The sequence below is a fragment of the Bufo gargarizans genome, chromosome 5 (assembly GCF_014858855.1).
Source record: "Bufo gargarizans isolate SCDJY-AF-19 chromosome 5, ASM1485885v1, whole genome shotgun sequence".
NCBI classification, from domain to species: Eukaryota; Metazoa; Chordata; class Amphibia; order Anura; family Bufonidae; genus Bufo; species Bufo gargarizans.
In genome coordinates, this window is record NC_058084.1 from 181,111,443 (window position 1) to 181,134,908 (window position 23,466).

Consider the following 23,466-nt stretch of genomic DNA (forward strand, 5'->3'; position numbering starts at 1 on the left):
CGCAATGGGGGGCGAGCCTTCCTAGCATTGCGGCCTGCTATTGGCTGCCCCCCTCATTGGTGGATGTTTTGATGCAGCGGCGGCCGTGCAGGCATCAGAAGCGATGCTGGTTCAGGGGATCAAGGTAAGTACAACCTCTGTGATGGGCCTGGGTATTAGAGGAGGCATTATAGGGGTCGGATAACCCCTTTAACATTAAGATTGAAGGATTCTATTACAGTCCAAAGCCTATTTTTTATATAAGCTTATATTCCATCACTATCTATACATGCACACAGGAACACGTAGGGGGCAAAGTTCTTGGAAATCTACTGAGAAGTGCTTTTTGCTCACATATCATATATAGCTTTGGACTCTAATAAACGATAAGATAACTGAAATGCGTAGCTGACTAAGACGCGTGTTACTGGTTAACTTAAACATCATGTTATTTAGGACTATATATGTATCATGAGATCAATAAAGATGCAGAGTGACTTTGAACTGCACAGAAGTGTGTCTTGTCATTGTTACTCTCTCTAGCGCTAGATAAGTATCAAATCAAGCTGAATACCGAAGTCTTGTACCTGGGGTAAAATATAAGGGAAAGATAAGAATATTCCTTACAGGTACAGCCACATGTTCTGGATTCTGGGTCTCAAAATCAGGAGTGGATCATAAAAAAAGAGACAGTATTAAGGACAGATGTTATTATTCTTTATTTTTTTTAATTGATTCCTGGTTTTGACTTCCCTATAACAAATCAGTGGCATGCCTAAGGTATTTGGGGCCCAGGGCAAATTCTCTCTCTGGCAACCTCCCCCCAACCAATATCTAATTTTTTTAAATATATTTTTACATTTACATGTCCCCCTGTGGTTCCCACACCTTATAATGACCCTCAGTGCCCCCCGTGCAGTATAATGATGCCTAGTGGCCCCCCCATACTGTATAATGACCCACACTGACTCCTATAGAGTATAATGACCCCCAGTGTCCTCCCATGCAGTTTAATGACCCCCAGGGCCCCACATACAGTATATTAACCTCTGTGACCCCCTCACAGAATATAATGACCCTCCAGTGCTCCCTAAATACAATAACTGGAGGTCATAATACTGTATGGAGGGCACTGAAGGTCTTTATACTGTATGGGGGCAGCCACTGGGGATCATTATACAGGGAGTGCAGAATTATTAGGCAAGTTGTATTTATGAGGATTAATTTTATTATTGAACAACAACCATGTTCTCAATGAACCCAAAAAAACTCATTAATATCAAAGCTGAATATTTTTGGAAGTAGTTTTTAGTTTGTTTTTAGTTTTAGCTATTTTAGGGGGATATCTGTGTGTGCAGGTGACTATTACTGTGCATAATTATTAGGCAACTTAACAAAAAACAAATATATACCCATTTCAATTATTTATTTTTACCAGTGAAACCAATATAACATCTCAACATTCACAAATATACATTTCTGACATTCAAAAACAAAACAAAAACAAATCAGTGACCAATATAGCCACCTTTCTTTGCAAGGACACTCAAAAGCCTGCCATCCATGGATTCTGTCAGTGTTCACCATCAACATTGCGTGCAGCAGCAACCACAGCCTCCCAGACACTGTTCAGAGAGGTGTACTGTTTTCCCTCCTTGTAAATCTCACATTTGATGATGGACCACAGGTTCTCAATGGGGTTCAGATCAGGTGAACAAGGAGGCCATGTCATTAGTTTTTCTTCTTTTATACCCTTTCTTGCCAGCCACGCTGTGGAGTACTTGGACGCGTGTGATGGAGCATTGTCCTGCATGAAAATCATGTTTTTCTTGAAGGATGCAGACTTCTTCCTGTACCACTGCTTGAAGAAGGTGTCTTCCAGAAACTGGCAGTAGGACTGGGAGTTGAGCTTGACTCCATCCTCAACCCGAAAAGGCCCCACAAGCTCATCTTTGATGATACCAGCCCAAACCAGTACTCCACCTCCACCTTGCTGGCGTCTGAGTCGGACTGGAGCTCTCTGCCCTTTACTAATCCAGCCACGGGCCCATCCATCTGGCCCATCAAGACACCTTGTGCTTTTGGGCACTCCAGTGATGTTGCAGCTCTGAAATATGGCCAAACCGGTGGCAAGTGGCATCTTGGCAGCTGCACGCTTGACTTTTCTCAGTTAATGGGCAGTTATTTTGCACCTTGGTTTTTCCACACACTTCTTGCGACCCTGTTGACTATTTTGAATGAAACGCTTGATTGTTCGATGATCACGCTTCAGAAGCTTTGCAATTTTAAGAGTGCTGCATCCCTCTGCAAGATATCTCACTATTTTTGACTTTTCTGAGCCTGTCAAGTCCTTCTTTTGACCCATTTTGCCAAAGGAAAGGAAGTTGCCTAATAATTATGCACACCTGATATAGGGTGTTGATGTCATTAGACCACACCCCTTCTCATTACAGAGATGCACATCACCTAATATGCTTAATTGGTAGTAGGCTTTCGAGCCTATACAGCTTGGAGTAAGACAACATGCATAAAGAGGATGATGTGGTCAAAATACTCATTTGCCTAATAATTCTGCACTCCCTGTACTGTATGAGGGGGCACAGGGAGTTGTTGTCCTTCACACAGTACAATAATCCTCCAGTGGTCTGTCACTGCTGGAGCTCTGGGGAGCTGGCAGTCCTTTCACTCCTTGAGGGCGCTCATCTCCCTGCATTCCTTCTCTCCTCTTGCTCGATGCAGCAGTGACGCACATATCATGACGTCACCATTAGGGCAGGCCTGTATGAGAGAAGGAGAGCGGGTTAATGAGCTGCGGTCAGTGAGAGATAGGACTGCCGGCTGCCCAGCGTTCTTGCAATGAGTGCTTCCATCTGCATTGATAAAAGCGCTCATAGCTGCCAGCATCCCCCTGACAGCTGGCCCCCAGAACGTTCCCACTTCCATTCCCCCCATGCCACTGCTAACAACGTATAGACAGGTGGTCCCAGGAACCCATTGCCCAGAGCATCACAATGCCTCCACCAGCTTGCCATCTTGTCCCTGTTCATATGCCCATTTTATGCATTTTTTGGCAGTGGACAGCATGGGCACTCTACTCAGTCTCCAGCCATACAGCCATGCACTATGTTCTGACACCTTTCTATAATAGCCAGCATTCAGGGGTGTAGTTAAAGGCTCATGGGCCCTGGTGCAAGAGTTCAGCTTGCCTGCCCCCCCCCCCTTCCCTCAGTTTTTAGTGGCCAGGGGCAGAATGTCATGGTCTTACCTTCTTGCTGTTCTCCTTCGTTTGACATGTGCTGGCGGCCATCTTGGTTTCTGGGTTTCTTGTAGCCTCCCACCCTGCGGCTTCTCCTTCCCACTGGGAGGAGCTGGATGCCTGGCTCATATATAGGAGGTCTGTGGCTTCAGTTCCTTGCTTGGTCCTCCTGTGCTCACATGCTTCTAAGACTGCTGCTGCTTCTGGTTCCTGATCCTGGCCTCGTCTGACTACCCTGCTGGTTCCTGATCCTGGCTTCGTCTGACTACCCTGCTGGTTCCTGATCCTGGCTTCGTCTGACTACCCTTCTGGTTCCTGATCTCTGGTTTCGCAAGACCCTGCTTCGGTTTAGCCATCCGTTTGGACTTTTGCCTTACAGCTTTATTTCCAATAAAGCCTTCTTATTTCCACTCATCTCTTGTGTACGTCTGGTTCATGGTTCCATGACATTAGGACCAAGCCATGAATTCTGACGGTACAGGGCCATCCTCGCTACCTACGCTGGTTGCCAGACTCGATCAGCAGGATCACCTGTTGGGTCGGTTCGCTGTGGCGTTGCAAACCCTGCTTGAACGCACGGCTCATTTAGCTTCCGTTGCCGATGGGTCGGTTGTCGCTCCTGGGCCCGCTCCTACTGCCGCTCCGGTTGTTGCGCCAGAGTCTACCCCGACACCTGTTGCTGCGCCTGCGGTGTTTCGGGGTATGACCGGTTCTGCCCCCCTTCCACAGCGCTTTGGGGGAGAGCCAACTCAGTGCCGAGGTTTCCTTAACCAGGTGGGCATTTATTTTGAGTTGCTGCCACATGCCTTTCCTACTGAGAGATCAAAGGTGGGCTTCTTGATCTCGCTGCTCTCGGACAAGGCCTTGGCCTAGGCCAGCCCTTTATGGGAGAACAACAATCCGGTGGTTGCCGAGTTTTCCGGTTTTGTTGCTTCTCTTCGGAAAGTATTCGATGTGCCGGCTCGTGCTGCCTCTGCTGCGAAGCTCCTTATGTCCATCAGACAGGGTTCACGATCCGTAGCTGAATACGCCATTGAGTTTCGTACCCTGGCAGCAGAGGTGGGCTGGAATAATGAGGCTCTGGTCGCTGCTTTCTCTCATGGTCTCTCGGATGCCTTGAAGGATGAGGTTGCAGCTAAGGACCTACCAGTGGAGCTCGAGTCTCTTATTTCTTTCCTGATTTTGATTGACACCAGACTCAGGGAGAGACCTTCCTTTAAGGAGAGCCTGCGGAGGTCTTCTAACAGATTGGCGTCTACGTTTGCTGTCCCACCCGTGCCTCCCTCTCCTCCCACGCCTCCTGGGGATGACTTGTCTGGGGGTGAACCCATGCAGCTGGGGTTTGCTCGCCTGTCCGAGGGGGAGAGGGTACTCCGGAGACGCGAGGGCCGATGCATGTACTGTGGTCTCGGTGGGCATTTTCGGTTGGCATGCCCGAACCGTCCGGGAAACGCTCGCACCTGAGATCCTGTCGGGGGCAGATCTTGGGTGGAGTCTCCGCGTCCCCGGTTTCCCGTGTTGACAAACCACTGATTACTGTTGTCCTCTCCTGGGTCGGGGGCTCGGTGACGACCCAGGCGTTGGTGGACTCTGGTGCTGGTGGTTTGTTCATTGATAGTGTGTTCGCTGCCGCCAATTCCATTCCTCTGCAGCCTCGAGGTTCCCCACTGGCTCTTGAGGCGATAGACGGCAGACCCCTTTTGCCGCCACACGTGACTCAGGAGACCCTTCCAGTGGGGATGGCCATTGGTGCCGTTCACAGAGAGTCGGTCTGTCTCCAGGTTATTTCGTCTCCACACTACTCGGTGGTCTTGGGGTACCCCTGGCTCCAGAAGCATAATCCGACTTTCGATTGGAGATCGGCCGAGATCCTCTCGTGGTCACCGCAGTGTGGGGCTAGTTGCATCCATGGGCCTGTCAAGTTGCTGTGTACTTCCTCGGACTCTCTGTTGCCTCCTGAATACGAGGAGTACCGGGATGTATTCGATAAGGTGCGTGCGGTTGCCTTACCTCCGCACCGCCCATACGATTGTGCCATAGAGTTACAATCTGGTGCCGTTCCTCCTCGTGGCAAAGTCTATCCACTGTCGGTAGCGGAGAATGAGGCCATGGAGGAGTACGTGAGGGAGGCGCTTTCACGCGGACACATTCGCAAATCCTCGTCCCCGGCAGGGGCTGGATTTTTCTTTGTGAAAAAGAAGGGCGGTGAGTTGAGGCCTTGCATCGATTACAGGGGTCTCAATCGCATCACGATCAAGAACGCTTACCCGATACCCTTGATTTCCGAGCTGTTCGATCGCCTCAAAGGGGCCACGGTCTTTACCAAACTCGACCTGAGGGCGGCATATAACCTGGTAAGGATCAAGGCGGGCGATGAGTGGAAGACCGCGTTTAACACCAGGACCGGTCATTATGAATCCTTGGTTATGCCCTTTGGGTTGTGCAATGCGCCCACAGTCTTCCAGGAATTCATCAACGATGTTTTCCGTGACCTGTTGCAGCAGTGTGTGGTGGTCTATTTGGATGACATCTTGGTATATTCTGAATCCATGGAGGCCCACATTCTGGATGTCAGACGAGTGTTGCAATGGTTACGAGAGAACAAGCTGTTCGGTAAGCTTGAGAAATGCGAATTTCACCGATCCCAGGTAACCTTCTTAGGTTACATCATTTCCGCTGAGGGGTTCTCCATGGACCCTGAGAAGGTTTCGGCTGTCGTACAGTGGCCCCAGCCCAGTGGTCTTCGTGCCTTGCAGCGCTTTTTGGGCTTCGCCAATTATTATTGGAAGTTCATCAGGGACTTTTCCATGCTAGCCAAGCCTCTCACGGATCTGACCAGAAAGGGCAGTAATCCACAGGTCTGGTCGCTCGAGGCCATCCGAGCTTTTGAGGCTCTAAAGTCCGCCTTTGTGTCGGCTCCGATTCTGTCGCATCCCAACCCTGGGTTGCCTTTTGTCCTCGAGGTGGACGCGTCTGAGACGGGAGTAGGCTCCCTCCTGTCTCAGCGTAGAACACCAGAGGGTCCTCTGCTTCCTTGTGGGTTTTACTCCCGGAAACTGTCTTCCGCGGAGTGCAACTATCAGATTGGCGACAGGGAGTTATTGGCCATCGTGCAGGCCCTTAAAGAATGGAGGCACTTGTTCGAGGGCTCGGTGGTTCCGGTTCTCATCCTGACGGACCACAAGAATCTGACCTACCTCTCTGAGGCCAAGAGATTGACACCACGTCAGGCCAGATGGGCTCTGTTCTTGTCACGTTTTAATTACGTGGTCTCCTACCTACCCGGTTCCAAGAACATCAGAGCGGATGCCTTATCACGGCAGTACTCCGAGCTGTCCGGGGAGGAGTCGATTCCGACTTCGGTCATACCTCCGAATCAGATCCTGGCCGCCATTCGCACCAGCCTGACCTCTCCCCTGGGTGAGCAGATTTTGGCGGCTCAATCTGGTGCTCCCTCTGGGAGACCCAACGGCAGATGTTTTGTGCCTGAGGAGTTGCGCACCCGGTTGTTGCGAACCTACCATAACTCCAAGGCCGCGGGGCATCCTGGAAAGAATCAGCTGTCCTGGGCTGTTTCACGTCTGTTCTGGTGGCCTTCTCTACGTTCCGACATCGCCGCATATGTAGCGGCATGCTCCGTTTGTGCCCAGAGTAAGTCCCCTCGGCACCTTCCGTTGGGCCTTTTGCAACCCATAGCCACCGGGGAGCGTCCATGGTCACACCTGGGGATGGATTTCATTGTGGACCTCCCTGCATCCCGAGGCCATACGGTCATTCTCATGATTGTGGATCGGTTTTCCAAAATGTGCCACTGTGTTCCTCTCAAGAAGTTACCCTCTGCACAAGAGTTGGCCTCGATTTTTGCCAGGGAGGTCTTCCGGTCTTCCGGTTTGCCCAAGGAGATTGTGTCGGATCGGGGGAGTCAGTTTGTGTCCAGGTTCTGGCGCTCCTTTTGCTCCCAGTTGGGGATTCATCTCTCTTTCTCCTCGGCCTACCACCCTCAGTCCAATGGGGCCGCAGAACGATCCAATCAGGCCTTGGAGCAATTCCTTCGTTGCTATGTCTCCGATCACCAAGACAATTGGGTTGACCTCCTGCCTTGGGCTGAGTTTGCCAGGAACACGGCGGTGAACTCTTCCTCTGGGACGTCTCCCTTCATGGCCAATTATGGGTTCCAACCTGCCGTGTTACCGGAGGTATTCTCTCCCCAGGATATTCCGGCTGTGGAGGATCACCTTTCCGTCCTACGTGCTTCTTGGGTACAGATCCAGAGGTCCCTTGAGGTCTCTGCGCAGCGCCAGAGACTCCAGGCTGATCGCAGACGAGCGCCCGCTCCTTCCTACCAGGTCGGAGACCGCGTATGGTTGTCCACCCGCAACCTCAACCTTCGAGTGCCCACTCCCAAGCTGGCGCCTCGCTTTGTTGGTCCCTTCCGAGTGCTTCGCAGGGTAAACCCGGTAGCCTATGCCCTTGCGCTTCCTCCTGGCATGCGGATCTCCAACGTGTTTCATGTCTCCCTGTTGAAGCCACTGGTGTGTAATCGTTTCACTTCCTCAATTCCTCGGCCTCGTCCGGTCCAAGTGGGCAATCGTGAGGAGTATGAGGTGAGCAATATCCTGGACTCACGCCTGGTCCGCGGCCGGGTGCAGTTTTTGGTCCATTGGCGTGGTTATGGTCCAGAGGAGCGTTCCTGGGTTCCCTCCGCAGATGTCCATGCTCCTGCCTTGCTCCGAGCCTTCCACGCACGCTTCCCTCAGAAACCGTTCCTTACTCCGCGGAGGAGGGGCCCTTGAGGGGGAGGTACTGTCATGGTCTTACCTTCCTGCTGTTCTCCTTCGTTTGACATGTGCTGGCGGCCATCTTGGTTTCTGGGTTTCTTGTAGCCTCCCACCCTGTGGCTTCTCCTTCCCACTGGGAGGAGCTGGATGCCTGGCTCATATATAGGAGGTCTGTGGCTTCAGTTCCTTGCTTGGTCCTCCTGTGCTCACATGCTTCTAAGACTGCTGCTGCTTCTGGTTCCTGATCCTGGCCTCGTCTGACTACCCTGCTGGTTCCTGATCCTGGCTTCGTCTGACTACCCTGCTGGTTCCTGATCCTGGCTTCGTCTGACTACCCTTCTGGTTCCTGATCTCTGGTTTCGCAAGACCCTGCTTCGGTTTAGCCATCCGTTTGGACTTTTGCCTTACAGCTTTATTTCCAATAAAGCCTTCTTATTTCCACTCATCTCTTGTGTACGTCTGGTTCATGGTTCCATGACACAGAGAAGGACATAGCCTTTGTGCTGCCTAAGGCAAAATTTGAACTGGCCATGCCAAATTCTTGACCTAATTCCTTCTCTTTAGCCAGCGGAGTAACTTGACCAGCATCCTCTTTCTATAAAGCACAAGGGTCTTTGGGTCCCCTCAGGCTCCTGGGCCCAGTAGCGACTGAATCTACTTATTATAACCTCCATTTATACCATACAGAAGGAAGCATAATTGTATATACTGCATATTATAGATATTTAGATACCATATTCTATACATTCTGGCAAAAATTCCAAAGAATATTTTTGTGCATCTGCAGAAACATACACAAATCACTTATCCTTCAGTATATGAAAATAGCTTGTGCATGCTTTTTCTCAAGAGAAACAATCAACTACCTGTCCCTGGAATAAGCACTATGAATATTAGATGGGAACATACAGTCCATTCGGAAAGTCTTGCACTTTTTTTACATTTTGTTATGCAGTGTCCTTGTGCTAAGATAAGATACATTTCTAGTTTTTCTCCATCATTGTGCACTCAGTATTCCATAATGAGAAAGTGAAAAAAGAATGTTAGAAATCTTTGCTAATTTCTAGAGAGGGAAAAACTAAAATCTTGCACTGAAATAAATATTCACACCATTTGTTCAATACTTAGGTAAAGCACCTTTGGCAGCGATTACAACCTCCAGTCTTGTTTGGTCTGATGCCACAAGGTTTGCACACCTGGATATGGGGAGTTTCTGCCATTCTCCTCTGCAGATCATCTCAAACTCTGTCAGGTTGTTTGGGGACCGTCAGTCGACAACCATTATCAGGTTTTCCAGAAATTATTAATTCAGGGCTCTGGCTAGGCCACTCAGGGACATTCACAAAGTTGACCCTAAGTAACTCTTGTGTTGTCTTGGCTATGTGTTTGGGGTCAGGTTTTCATTAAGAATATCTCTGTACTTTGCTTCATTCAGCTTTCACTCAAGCCTGACCAGTCTCCCTGTCCCAATCGATGAAAAACACCCGCACATTATGCTGCCACTAACATGCTTCACTGTATGGATGGTATTGGGAAGGTGATGAGCAGTTCCTGGTGTCCTCCAGACATGGCACTTAGAATTGAGGCCAAAAATTTCAATCTTGGTTTCATCAGACCAGAAAATCTTGTCTGCCACAGTCTGAGAGTCTTTTAGGTGTTTAGGTGTTTTTGTTTTTTTGCTCTAGGAGGGTGTTTATGTGTCCTTTGCTGAGGAGAGGCTACTTTATGGCCACTATGCCATAAAGCCCAGACTAGGGGAGTGCTGCAGTGATAGTTGACCTTCAAGAAGTTTTTCCCATATGCCCACAGGATCTCTGGAGCTCAGACAGAGTGAACATTGGGTTCTTTGTCATCTTTTTTTTTTAAACCAAAGCCATTCTCCTCTGATTAGTTAGTTTGGTGGGGAAGCCATCTGTAGGAAAAGCCCTGGTTGATCCAAACTTTTTCTATTTAAGAACTATGAAGGCCACTGGGCTCTCAGGAGCTTTCAGTGCAGCAGACATTTTATGTACCCTTCTCGAGATCTGTGCCTCCACACAATCCTGTTTCTGATTTGGATAGGTAGCTCTTTCCTCCTCATGGCTTGTTTACTGTGATATGCATTGCCAGTTTTGAGACCTTATATAGATAGCGGTGTGTCTTTCCTAATCACGTTCAATCAACTGAATTTACCACAGGTAGACTCCAATCAAGGTGTAGAAACTTCTCAAAGATGATCAAGCGAACTGGAAGGCCCCCAGAGCTAAATTTCAAGTGTCATATCAAAGGGTCTGAATACTTATGTACCTGCAAAATTTTAGGTTTTTACCTTTTAAATAACTTTGCAAAACATTCTAAAATTCAGTTTTGACTTTAGAAAACAAAATGTAAAACAAGTGAAAAGGTCTAAAGACTTTCTGAATCTCTTTTGCCTTCCATATACATACAAAATAAAAAAATGAAAGCATGCAAAAACAAAAAACAAAGCATGGCTGTATGGAAAAGAGCACCTTCAATATTAAACTTTGCTTTCTGTAATCATGTGTTAACGGGGTTGTCCCACAAAAATATCCTACAGTTTTCAAACCAGTACCTGGATCTGAATCCTTTTGTAGCTACATGTAATTAAATATTTAGTACAGCCACTGAGTTATTCAATAAAATGTATCTGTATAGCGCCACCTGCTGTTTGTTTTTTCCTTGTATCTGTGTCCAACTTACTGAGAAGGCTGCAAGTCATTTGCTTCCTGAGCTGTGATAGGAGCAACAGAGCTGCAGAAAAAGACCCAGCCCCTGGGAAAGAACACGGCTACTCAGCTTGATATAAATCTAGCAGATAAATTGGAGCAATGAATGGGGAGATCTCTGGATCCATGTCTGGTACAGGGCTGGTTCTATTTTTTTTTAAAAAGAGCTTGTCGTGTTCTATATGATGCCTGATTTTAATTTTTGACATTAATCATGGGATAATCCCCATGAGGAGTTATACAGCATGTGTAAAACAGTAGCAAATCTTCATTCTATTCCTAAAAATGAACGCATTGTCATTCAGATGGCTGCAGATTTTTTACACACAAATCATTATTATATTGTAGAGAGGAAGGTGGCGGTAGGGATGGGGAATTCACAATTATTAAACTGAAAACCTGATCTTACTTTGTCTATCAATGGAGACTGATACATACACTGTAAGAGATGCTCATACTATTGTAATAGTAAACTGCACACCTCCTGGCTTGACTGGTGAAGTAGAATTAAGTGGCCATGGAACTAAGTATCAAAGCCATGGCCATATAATCTGCATAGCAGATTTGTACCTATTAATCTGGCTGACCTGTTACATGTGCACTTGGCAGCTGAAGGCATCTGTGTTGGTCCCATATTTATATGTGCCCGCATTGCTGAGAATGCCCCAGTTGTTCCTAGAGATGCATTGCATGTATTAAAACATCATTTTTCTCAGTAATGTGGCACATATGAACATGGTCCAAGCTGCCCTCAGCTGCAAAGCATACATGCAACAGGCCATGCAGTTTCATAGGTACAAAACTGCTGACAGATGCCCTTTAAGCAGCAGCGATTCCCAATAGTACGAGTATCTAAAATGTGCTCTTATTAAATAGGTCTATCTTCCAATAGATTCCTTTTAAACATTAGTAAAATGTATAACATATAGCAAATAGTACCTTTTTCTTGTAGAACTCCTTCACCAAAGGCTGTATGGAATCAAAGTCTCCACTTATGAAGTCTGGCAAGTACCTAAACAGCAAACAGAAACACTGTAAGTAAACATATATGTTCAAATATTGTTATATCATACAGTTGTGTTCAAAATAATAGCAGTGTGTTTAAAAAAGTGAATAAAGCTCAACATTCTTCTAATAGCTTTTATTTCCATACACACAAATGCATTGGGAACACTACACATTTTATTCTATTTTGGCTATTCTTCTATCCTTTCGAATAATAGTTTTTCGCTTTCTTCCACGTCTTTCAGGTTTTGGTTGCCATTTTAAAGCATTTGCTATCATTTTAGCTGAGCAGCCTATCATTTTCTGCACTTCTTTATATGTTTTCCCCTCTCCAATCAACTTTTTTAATCAAGGTATGCTGTTCTTCTGAACAATGTCTTTAACTACCCATTTTCCTCATAATTTCAGAGAGAAATGCACTGTAATCAGCATATACAACATTTGCTGCCTTCCTTCCTTAACCCCTTAAGGACTCAGCCCTATTTCACCTTATGGACTTGGCCATTTATTTCAAATCTGACCAGGCCTTTCTGAGACTGTTTTTTCGACACATATTGTACTTCATGACACTGCTAAAATTGAGTCACAAAAGTTAATTTTTTTAACATAAAAAAAATTACCAAAAATTTTGAAAAATTAGCAAATTTCTAAGTTTCAGTTTCTCTACTTCTGTAATACATAGTAATACCCCCAAAAATTGTGATGACTTTACATTCCCCATATGTCTACTTCATTTTTGTATCATTTTGGGAATGCCATTTTATTTTTGGGGGATGTTACATAGCTTAGAAGTTTAGAAGCAAATTTGGAAATTTTCCGGAAATTTTCCAAATCCCACTTGTCCAGGTCTGAAGTCACTTTGTGAGGCTTACGTAATAGAAACAACCCAAAAATGACCCCATTTTAGAAACTACACCCTCAAGGCATTCAAAACTTTGTTAACCCTTTAGGTCTTCCACAAGACTTCATGGCAAATGGACATAACATTTCAAATTTTTCAATATAATCAATTTTTTCCAGGAACAAATCAAGGGTTAACTGCCAAACAAAACTCAGTATGGGTTGCCCTGATTCTGTAGTTTGCAGAAACACCCCATATGTAGTCCTAAACTACTGTTTGGCCAAACGGGAGGACCAGTGGCGTAACTAGAACTGACTGGGCCCCACACCAAATTATTGAATGGGCCCCCCCACCCTCATGGGCAACTTCTTCACAACCCCCTTCCCTCCCCCTATGCAAGCCCCAGTCCTGCAGCTAGTCAAAATCACTCACTGAAAACAGGCCCTGCTGTGACTTCGTCCGTTTCCCACACATATACTGCATATCATGTCACTGTATATAATACTATTGTGGGGGCCCTATTTACAATTTAGTCCTCATCTCAGGTGGGCCCCTTTTGAGTTCAGGCCCTGCAGTAGCTGCGTCCCCTGCTTCCACTATAGGTACGCTCCTGCCTTTCATAATATTACAGCTATACACACTATACAATGTCAATAAAAGGTCTGTTACCATAATTACAAGAAAAATGCAAAAAAAAAGTACTCAAAACAAATATAATTAGGGAGAGTTTACATTTCCGTTTCATTTTCCGTTCTTCTGATGTGTCAGAAGAACGAAAAAAAAAAAAACAAAAAAAAAAAAACTGGATGTATCTTGCATCCATTATGCACATTTGGCATCCGTTTGAGCCATTTCTGAGATCTGTTCTATCAGATGGAAAAAAGTACTGCGTACAGGAGTTTTCTTTCTGTCTAAAAAACGGATCTCAGGTAGAAATGGCTCAAACGGATGACAAATGTGCATAACGGATGCAACAGGATCCATTTGTTTACAGGATCCTTTTTTTCTGTTCTTCTGACGGATCAGAAGAACCGAAAATGAAATGGAGATGTGAACTCTTGCTTACTTGAATACACAGAATAAAATAGCATAACCAATTTCAAGCAAGTACAGGAATTTCACATATGCATTTTATGCATTGAAATTTCCACCAAATGCCTCCACTCGTGAGATAACTAGGTTCTGTTACACATATATATATATATATATATATATATATATAACAAAAAAGTGTGAAACAACAGAAAATATGTAATATTCTAGGTTCTTGAAAGTAGCCACCTTTTGCTTTGATTACTGCTTTGCACACTCTTGGCATTCTCTTGATGGTTTTCACTTCACAGGTGTGCCCTGTCAGGTTTAATAAGTGGGATTTCTTGCCTTATAAATGGGGTTGGGACCATCAGTTGCGTTGTGGAGAGGTCAGGTGGATAAACAGCTGATAGTCTACTGAATAGACTGTTAGAATTTGTATTATGGCAAGAAAAAAGCAGCTAAGTAAAGAAAAACGAGTGGCCATCATTACTTTAAGAAAAAAGGTCAGTCAATCCGAAAAATTGGGAAAACTTTGAAAGTGTCCCCAAGTGCAGTCGCAAAAACCATCAAGCGCTACAAAGAAACTGGCTCACATGCGGACCGCCCTAGGAAAGAAAGACCAAGAGTCACCTCTGCTACGGAGGATACGTTCATCCGAGTCACCAGCCTCAAAAATCGCAGGTTAACAGCAGCTCAGATTAGAAACCAGGTCAATGCCACACAGAGTTCTAGCAGCAGACACATCTCTAGAACAACTGTTAGGAGACTGTGTGAATCAGGCCTTTATGGTAGAATATCTGCTAGGAAACCACTGCTAAGGACAGACAACAAGCAGAAGAGACTTGTTTGGGCTAAAGAACACAATAATGAACATTAGACCAGTGGAAATCTGTGCTTTGGTCTGATGAGTCCAAATTTGAGATCTTTGGTTCCAACCACTGTGTCTTTGTGCGACGCAAAAAAGGTGAACGGATGGACTCTACATGCCTGGTTCCCACAGTGAAGCATGGAGGAGGAGGTGTGATGGTGTGGGGGTGCTTTGCTGGTGACACTGTTGGGGATTTATTCAAAATTGAAGGCATACTGAACCAGCATGGCTACCACAGCATCTTGCAGCGGCATGCCATTCCATCCGGTTTGCGTTTAGTTGGACCATCATTTATTTTTCAACAGGACAAGGCTGTGTAAGGGCTATTTGACCATGAAGGAGAGTGATGGGATGCTGCGCCAGATGACCTGGCCTCCACAGTCACCGGACCTGAACCCAATCGAGATGGTTTGGGGTGAGCTGGACCGCAGAGTGAAGGCAAAAGGGCCAACAAGTGCTAAGCATCTCTGGGAACTCCTTCAAGGCTGTTGGAAGACCATTTCAGGTGACTACCTCTTGAAGCTCATCAAGAGAATGCCAAGAGTGTGCAAAGCAGTAATCAAAGCAAAAAGGTGGCTACTTTGAAGAACCTAGAATATGACATTTTCAGTTGTTTCACACTTTTTTGTTATGTATATAATTCCACATGTGTTAATTCATAGTTTTGATGCCTTCAGTGTGAATCTACAATTTTCATAGTCATGAAAATAAAGAAATCTCTTTGAATGAGAAGGTGTGTCCAAACTTTTGGTCTGTACTGTATATATATATACAGTATAATAGATAGATAGAAGATAGATGATAGATAATCACACACACACACCTTTCACATACATGCACTTGCCTTTTACAGCAGAGCAAAGAACACTGCTGCCCTGCCGTAATATGACAGTAAGTGAAGAGGAGCAAACTGGGGGGGGTTCTTAAGGAAGCTACTGACAAGAGCTCCTGTTATCTTCAGTGCGGCCCTCCATTAAAGGCTACCTGCTGCCTGTGAGGCCAGAAGTTTACATCATAGTACATGCAACCCTGCCCTGCTGACACCCCTGCTACTGCTCCTGGGCCCCTTCTAAGCTCGGAGCCCCGAAGCAGCTGCTTCCCCTGCTTCCCTGATAGTTACACCCCTGGGGAGGACATAGAAGGAGGGGAACGCCATATGGTTTTTGCAAGGCAGATTTTGCAGGACTGGTTTTGTTTATACCATGTCCCATTTCAAGCCCCCCGTTGCACCCCTAGAATAGAAATTCCCCAAAAAGTTACTCCATCTAAGAAAGTACACCCCACAAGGTATTCAAAACTGGGTTTACAAAGTTTGTTAACTCTTTAGGTGTTCCACAAGAGTTAATGGCAAATGGAGAAACAATTTTGGAATTTCAATATTTTTTCGAAAATTTTCCATTTTAACCAATTTTTTCCAGTAATAAAGTAAAGATTAACTGCCAAACAAAACTCAATATGGGTTGCCCTGATTCTGTAGTTAGCAAAAACACCCCATATGTGGTCTTAAACTACTGTTTGGCCAAACGGGAGGACATAGAAGGAGGGGAACGCCATATGGGTTTTGGAAGGCAGATTTTGCAGGACTGGGTTTGTTTATACCATGTCCCATTTCAAGCTCCCCGTTGCACCCTAGAATAGAAATTCCAAAAAAGTGACTCCATCTAAAAAAGTACACCCCTCAAGGTATTCAAAACTGGGTTTATAAATGGTATTTTTATAGAGAAGATTTTTATGGACACGGCGATGCCCAATATGTATGGCTCTCAGACTTTGGAGACACTAAGCAGGCATTCTCAAACTGTGGCCCTCCAGATGTTGTAAAACTACAATTCCCACCATGCCCTGCTGATAGCTGTAGGTTGTCTGGGCATGCCAGGAGTTATAGTTTTACAACATCTGGAGGGCCGCAGTTTGAGGATGCCTGCACTAAAACTAATATTTTTGGGGAAAAAAATTGTTTCCGTGTCTCCAAAGTCTGAGAGCCATAGTTTTTTATGTTCTCTAGGGGACTGTTGGGGATTATAAAAATTTAGTACTCCATGGAAGTGTGATACTCCCTGAAGCAATCGATAACGCAGAGGTCCGGATGATCAGGGCACGTGTCACATTAAGTGGTGGTGTCCTTCCGTATCCCTCTCCTGTGACACACTCTGCACTTTTTATGGGTTCGTCCCAGTTTGGGGGACCACACCTGGAAAATGTTGGCCAGGGACGATCCGGGCGCCTCCAATTCCCGAGGTACTCCGGCCTGCTCTTTCCCAGTCTGAAAAGATCAGGTCCTTGAGGACTGCCTCATAGAATTGGAGGAATGTCGCTGTGCTGCCAGCGCTTCGGGATAGTACAAAAGCGTTGTACAAGGCAAACTGTACCAGGTAGATCGCAACTGTTTTGTACCATGCCTAGGTTTTGCGCATGGCATTATATGGCTTGAAAACTTGATCAGAGAGATCAACTCCTCCCATATACAGATTGTAGTTGACGATACAATCAGGCTTGAGGACCATTGCCGCGGTACCTCTCACAGGGACAGGGGTGATGCTGTTACCGTGGATTGTGGACAGTATAAGGACATCCCTCTTGTCCTTATACCTGACCAGCAACAGGTTTCCACTGGTAAGGGCACGGGTCTCACCCCTGGGGATAGGTACCTGGAGGGGGTGGGTAGAGAGGCCTCGTTGATTTTTCCGCACGGTCCCACAAGCGGATGTGGATCTGGCGGCAAGGGACCTGAACAAGGGAATACTAGTATAGAAGTTATCCACGTACAAGTGGTAACCCTTATCTAGCAGTGGGTGCATAAGGTCCCACACAAGTTTCCCGCTAACACCCAGAGTGGGGGGACATTCTGGGGGTCATTCGGAAATCTCGCCCCTCGTACACATGAAATTTGTAAGTGTACCCTGAGGTACTCCCACAAATTTTGTACATTTTCACGCCATACCTCGCCCACTTAGTGGGAATGTATTGGCGGAAACTAAGTCTCCCCTTGAACGCAACAAGAAACTCATCAACCGCGACCTCCCTTCCAGGCACGTAGGCCTGCGCAAATTTGGTCCCAAAGTGATCGATGACCGGCCGTATCTTATACAGACGGTCATGGGCTGGATCACCTTGGGGGGGACATGCTGCATTATCTGAATAATGCAGATATTTCCAGATGGCCTCAAACCGGGGGCATGTCATGACCATACTGTACAGTGGTACAGTATGTCCCCACTCTAGTACAGCCTGACACTGGGTTTTTGCACTAGACCCATATGCAGCACGAGGCCCCAAAATGTCCTCATCTCGGCTGCACTGACCGGCGTCCAGCCACCGGGTCTAGCCAAAAACGAGTCTGGGTGCTGAGCAACGAACTGTTGGGCGTACAGGTTCGTCTGCTCCACCTTAAGATTCACAAATGGGTCACTGAAAAAAAAACTAAAAAAGTCAATTTCAGTGAAGCCCACTGTGGGAATCTGGATTCCTGGATTGCCAACAAAATCCGAAATCTCGGGCTCAAAATCCGCGGCGGGGCTGGTGCTGGTGGTGGGGGGCTGGGGGGCAAGTGGCAGGGGTGGGTCTAGGGTCTCACAGCTAAGTGCTGTTGACCCCAACCACCAGAAACAATAAATCAGATAAAGTGTTGATGTTTTTTTCCCTAACTTTTCCCTTCTATCCCTGCCTAATCTTGCCTCTCCCTCACTGACCCTAACCTACCTGGAGGATGATGGGTGCTGATGGGGGGATTGCAGGAGCTGGTGCTGGACGGTGCAGGTGCAGCAGCAGGAAGAGGAGGTGAGAGAGGAGCGCCGGGAGTTTGAATCTCCCGCCTCTCTCCAGCACCAATCAGCACCATGGACAGCACCCATCAGCACCACGGCCAGTACCGCCTCTCCCAAATGCTCGGACAATCACACCACCGATCACCGTTCTTTTCCGGTTCATCGGGTCACCGGAGACCCGAATGGACCAGTGCGCAGCAAACCGCAGATCTGAATTGACCTGCGGTTTGCTGCGATCGCCGATGCGGGGGGGGGGGGGGGTCACATGCCCCCCCCCCGGCGTTGTGACAGGATGCCCGCTGAATGACTTCAGCGGACATCCTGTTCCGATTAACCCCCGCCGCGCCGCAATCACGTTTTAAAGTTAGGACGTACCGGTACGTCCTAAGTCCTTAAGGGGTTAAATAAGGGCAATAATTGTCACCTATTTTTCAAAGAATGAATGACCTCACCCATTAAACTCCACACTGCTATTATTTTCAACATGCCCTGTTCAATTAGTGATTCAATTACACTGAATCAGCAGCAACACGTGTTCCTGTACCCAAATTGCAGCCTGCAATATGCGGGCATCGGCCCTGTGAACTCCGTATAACGGATGCGGACCCAATCTGCAAGATGCAGAGAGGTGTGGGGGCATGGATCAGATGCCCATAGAAGCACTACGAAGCTTGGCCATAGGATTTCGGTCCGTGCCTCCACACTCCAAAAAAATAGAACATGTCCTATTTTTTTGCAGGGCGGACCGTCTCTTGCAGATCACAGACCTATTTATGTGATTGTGTCTGCATCCGTAAAACGGCGTGCACACAAACGGAATGTGTGCATGAGCCCTAAGAGACAGGAAAAAAACTCTGGTTGATTCATCACAGTTATTGATTGGTGACCAGTTTAGAGCACATCTCCCCTCACCCCTTAATCCATGGCTAGTACACCATTTGCTGAGACATGCTTATGACTTGACTCCCTCTGCCTGTCTCCTGAGTGTGCAGACTACTGCCTACTGGACTGAAGGAGACTCTTGTCTGTATGATGGGGAAAGACTCCAGTAGGCCCCCACATTGGGACTGGATACCTAGGGTGTGGTCATAAGAGTTGGTAACCGTGTTTGTTCGCACGCCAGTCTGACAACACGCCTGGCCATAGGTCATATGAAGTGATTAATATTTTTCTCACCCCCCCCCCCCCCCGAGAACCTGTGTTTTGGATAAATGTACAATAATTACAATTGCACATCACCTCTTATTTTGTTACATTTCTGATTTTAAAAATTCAAAAGCTAAGTTTTAAATTCTAAAAAATAAAATAATAGGGTGGCACTCTACTATTTGGAACCAGATGGAATAGTATTCAGGTTTAAATGCAAAATTTAATAAAGCAAACATTTATACAAAGAAATACTCCAAGTTGCAGTTGTTATACATAACCAGGTCGACCTACTATTCTAAACATAAAACATTAAGGGTATAAATAAAAAAAATAAAAAAATAGTGCTATAAAAATGTTCTTGTATGTTCAATGAGGTAATGGGGGCTATCTAACTTCCATATATCCCCAAAAATAGTCAGGTGAAATAGATTCCTTTTTCTGTTATATAATTGAGCTTAAAAGTGACAATTGTAGCAAAATGTCCACATATTGAATTGGAATAATTATGCAATATTTGGTAATGTTGCCACAATGTCTGTATGCTCAAATAAATAGTAGCGCTCCTTTTATCTTACGTATCTCGATGTCAATCCTAATGGTTATATTCTCATCCAACATATAGTGTACGTTACCCACTCCTGCAGCTTTAGGACCACTTAGGACCACTGAGGAAGAGGATTTACCCCGAAATGCATCTGACGAACAGCAGTGAAAATATTTAGAGACTTTGACATATTATTAACAAGAGTATTGTTTATGCCCCCTAACTCTGGTTATCCTGAATATCTCGGTGCCATACACAAGAGGTCGTTCGTCTGTCTCCAGCCCGATGCTTCTGATCTGGTAGCGGTATATTACCTGGAGCACGTGGGACACCGAGGAACTAATAGGCAAGTGAACCCACAAACCGAGCGCTGTGGCCAGCAACCGCATACCACCCAGATGGGCTGTAAAGAGACCGATGGAGCACTGAGACCACGTGGGACGCCGTGCCGTCTTACTGAGAAACAAGCAGACACACAGGTCAGCGGGAGGCAAAGTACGGCCACATCCAAATGAGAGATACTAAAGCTGCAGGAGTGGTAACGTACGCTTAAACATATATATATTATCAAGTTGTGATAAGCCTGGAGAAAACAGCCACTATATGTTGGATGAGAATATAACCACTAGGATTGACATCAAGATACGTAAGATAAAAGGAGCGCTACTATTTATTTGAGCATACAGACATTGTGGCGACATTACCAAATATTGCATAATTATTCCGATTCAATATGTGGACATTTTGCTACAATTGCCACTTTTAAGCTCAATGATATAACATAAAAAGGAATCTATTTCACCTGACTATTTTTGGGGATATATAGAATATAAATAAGGCTACTTTCACACTTGCTTTCAGAGCGGATCCGTCTGGTGTCTGCACAGACGGATCCGCTCCTATAATGCAAATGACAGTATCTGTTCAGAACGGTTCCGTCTACATTATATATAAAAAAAAAAATGTAAGTGTAAAAGTTATTCAGACGGATCCGTCCAGACTTTGCATTGAAAGTCAATGGGGGACGGATCCGTTTGAAATTGCACCATATTGTGTCAACTTCAAACGGATCTGTCCCCATTGACTTACATTGTAAGTCTGGATGGATCCGTTTGGCTCCGCACAGCCAGGCGGACACCCGAACGCTGCAACATGTGTTCAGGTGTCCTCCTGCTGAGCGGAACGGAGGCCAAACGGTGCCAGACTGAGGCATTCTGAGTGGATCCACATCCACTCACAATGCATTGGGGCCGTACGGATCTGTTCAGGGCTGCTTGTGAGAGCCTTCAAACGGAACTCACAAGCAGAGCCCCGAACGCTAGTGTGAAAGTAGCCTAACCCCCACTACCTCATTGAACATCCAAGAAAAAATTTATATTCCCATTTTTATTTTATTTCTTTTATTTATACCCTTTATATTTTATGTTTAGAATACTAGGTCGACCTGGTTATGTAACAACTGCAATTTGGAGTATTTATTTGCATAAATGTTCGCTTTTAATAAATTTTGCATTTAAACCTGTATACTATGCTGTCTGGTTCCAGATAGTAGAGTGCCCCCCTAATCTTTTATTTTTTTCATTTACACATACGGCATTGAGTGTCAAGGGGTGAGCACCCCACAGTTTTTTTTACCAAATTGGTGAGCCACTATCATTTTCTCCATAAAGTTTTAAATTCTATTCAATTTCTGCTTCCTTTTCAACTTTTTGTCATCCTTTGTAATTTCCAAACCTTTCAGCCCTCAGGATCAGCTTGTTTTTCACCATCCCCATTTCAGTAAAGTGCTTCTTTGTTACCAAGCTGTATACAAAGGTAAATGGGTGAATAAAACATTCTGAAGGTGATAACATAGATTAGTCATCTCTAGAAAACAACCTACTGTATTATACCATGTATTTAAACTTCTCCCGAGACCTACTGCTGGCAAATCATTTTCTATTCCGTAAATACGATAGAGATTAGTATGTGAGTGCGGCACAAGTCTGTGTGTACGCTCTGCATATTCTCCTTTCCATCCAGCTCATCAGTCAGACAGTCAAAACATCAGCTACTTAAAATCAGGAACGCCACTTATGTCCTATTACTTTGTGCTTCAAGGGTGGAAGATGAGGAGCAAGTGTATGATGTGCCGCATTGTACTCAAGACTAAAAAGACCCCATTTCAATTAACACCTGAATATGTCGGGGAGCTTGCTTGATTTTCATGCCAGAAAATTGCAGGTTGTGCATCTCTCAAATACAGAGAACTGTCGGATGAGCCACAGATTCTGATTGCTGAATCCATTGAACAACAGACTCATTTCATGTTATTGTTGTATACAAGTATCACATAAGATCTACAGCAATTACTGGATACAAACAAACACAGGCTACAGAAAGCAGAAAGAGGGAGATATAAACTGGTACTTTCTGTGCCGGTCTTGATATCACCTGAGCCACTGGAGGTTGCGCCTAATTTATGACATGCCTCGTTATAAATTAGGCGCATCCTCCTGCAGTCCGTGTGCCCAACCAGAAATGTACAATAAGCTCGGAGCTGCCGTAGATTTCTGCCAGAAAAGATACATTTGTCGGGGAAGTTGGTCACACCCCATTCCCTGCCCTTGCTATAACCACTTTCTGAAAAGTGGCAAGGACAGTGGAAAGTGGCAGATGCGCCAATTTTTTAATTTTTTTAAATAAAGTTTAAAAAGGTATGTAGATCCAAACAGGTACAAGGAGTCGAGATGTATGCCAGTCATGGGGACCAGAATTTGGCAAACCCAATATAAGTGACTGGTGGAATGGAAAAGAGCTTCTTGTTCATCATGCACTAAGACTCTACATCTAACTATGAGGCAAAAGTGTGGGCCTTATATGGTTAGTGTTTTTTTTTTGTTTTTTTTTTAACCAAGTAGCACTTCAAGGGAACTCTCTTGATCTTAACCTCTAAACATTTGATATATTAAATATTAATATTTTGTTTTGTGAAGGGAGAAAATTTGTTTGAAAAAGGACCACAATAGATAAAAAATAAAAAATAAAGACAACACAAATAGGCCATACGCACATCAACAGACCCTGGCCTCTGCAGTTCTGCTGCTGCCCTGCTCCCTGCAGCTCTGCACTTCCTGATTCTAAGGCCCCATGCACATGGCCGTGTTTCACAGCCGTGTGCGGGCCGTGGAACCGCGGCCTGGATCCCTCCTGAGAGCAGGAGCGCACGGCGTCACTGGTTGCTATGACGCCGTGCGCTCCCTGCTGCCGGCACAGTACAGTAATACACTGGTATAGATCATACCAGTGCATTACTGTATTGCGGGGGCAGCAGGGAGCGCACGGCGTCATAGCAACCAGTGACGCCGTGCGCTCCTGCTCTCAGGAGGGATCCAGGCCGCGGTTCCACGGCCGTGTGCATGGGGCCTAAATCAACAAGCAGAAAATTGATGGAAATACCCACTCAGCCAATCACTGACTGAGGTGGGTCATCACTGTGGCCAGTGACTGGCTGAATGGGCATTTCCAGCCATTTCCTGTGT

The 23,466-nt window shown here is 45.8% G+C and overlaps 1 protein-coding gene across 4 annotated transcripts in view; it reads right to left on the minus strand.

The window, feature by feature from the left end:
• Positions 1 to 23,466, minus strand: part of TPK1 (thiamin pyrophosphokinase 1) — a 730,092-nt gene that overhangs the window by 393,272 nt on the left and 313,354 nt on the right. For all 4 annotated transcript variants that reach the window (XM_044294424.1, XM_044294425.1, XM_044294426.1 and 1 more), the window contains exon 5: positions 11,679 to 11,751. In XM_044294424.1, the coding sequence (XP_044150359.1) occupies positions 11,679 to 11,751 (73 nt within the window). The remainder of the gene's footprint in view (positions 1 to 11,678; positions 11,752 to 23,466) is intronic.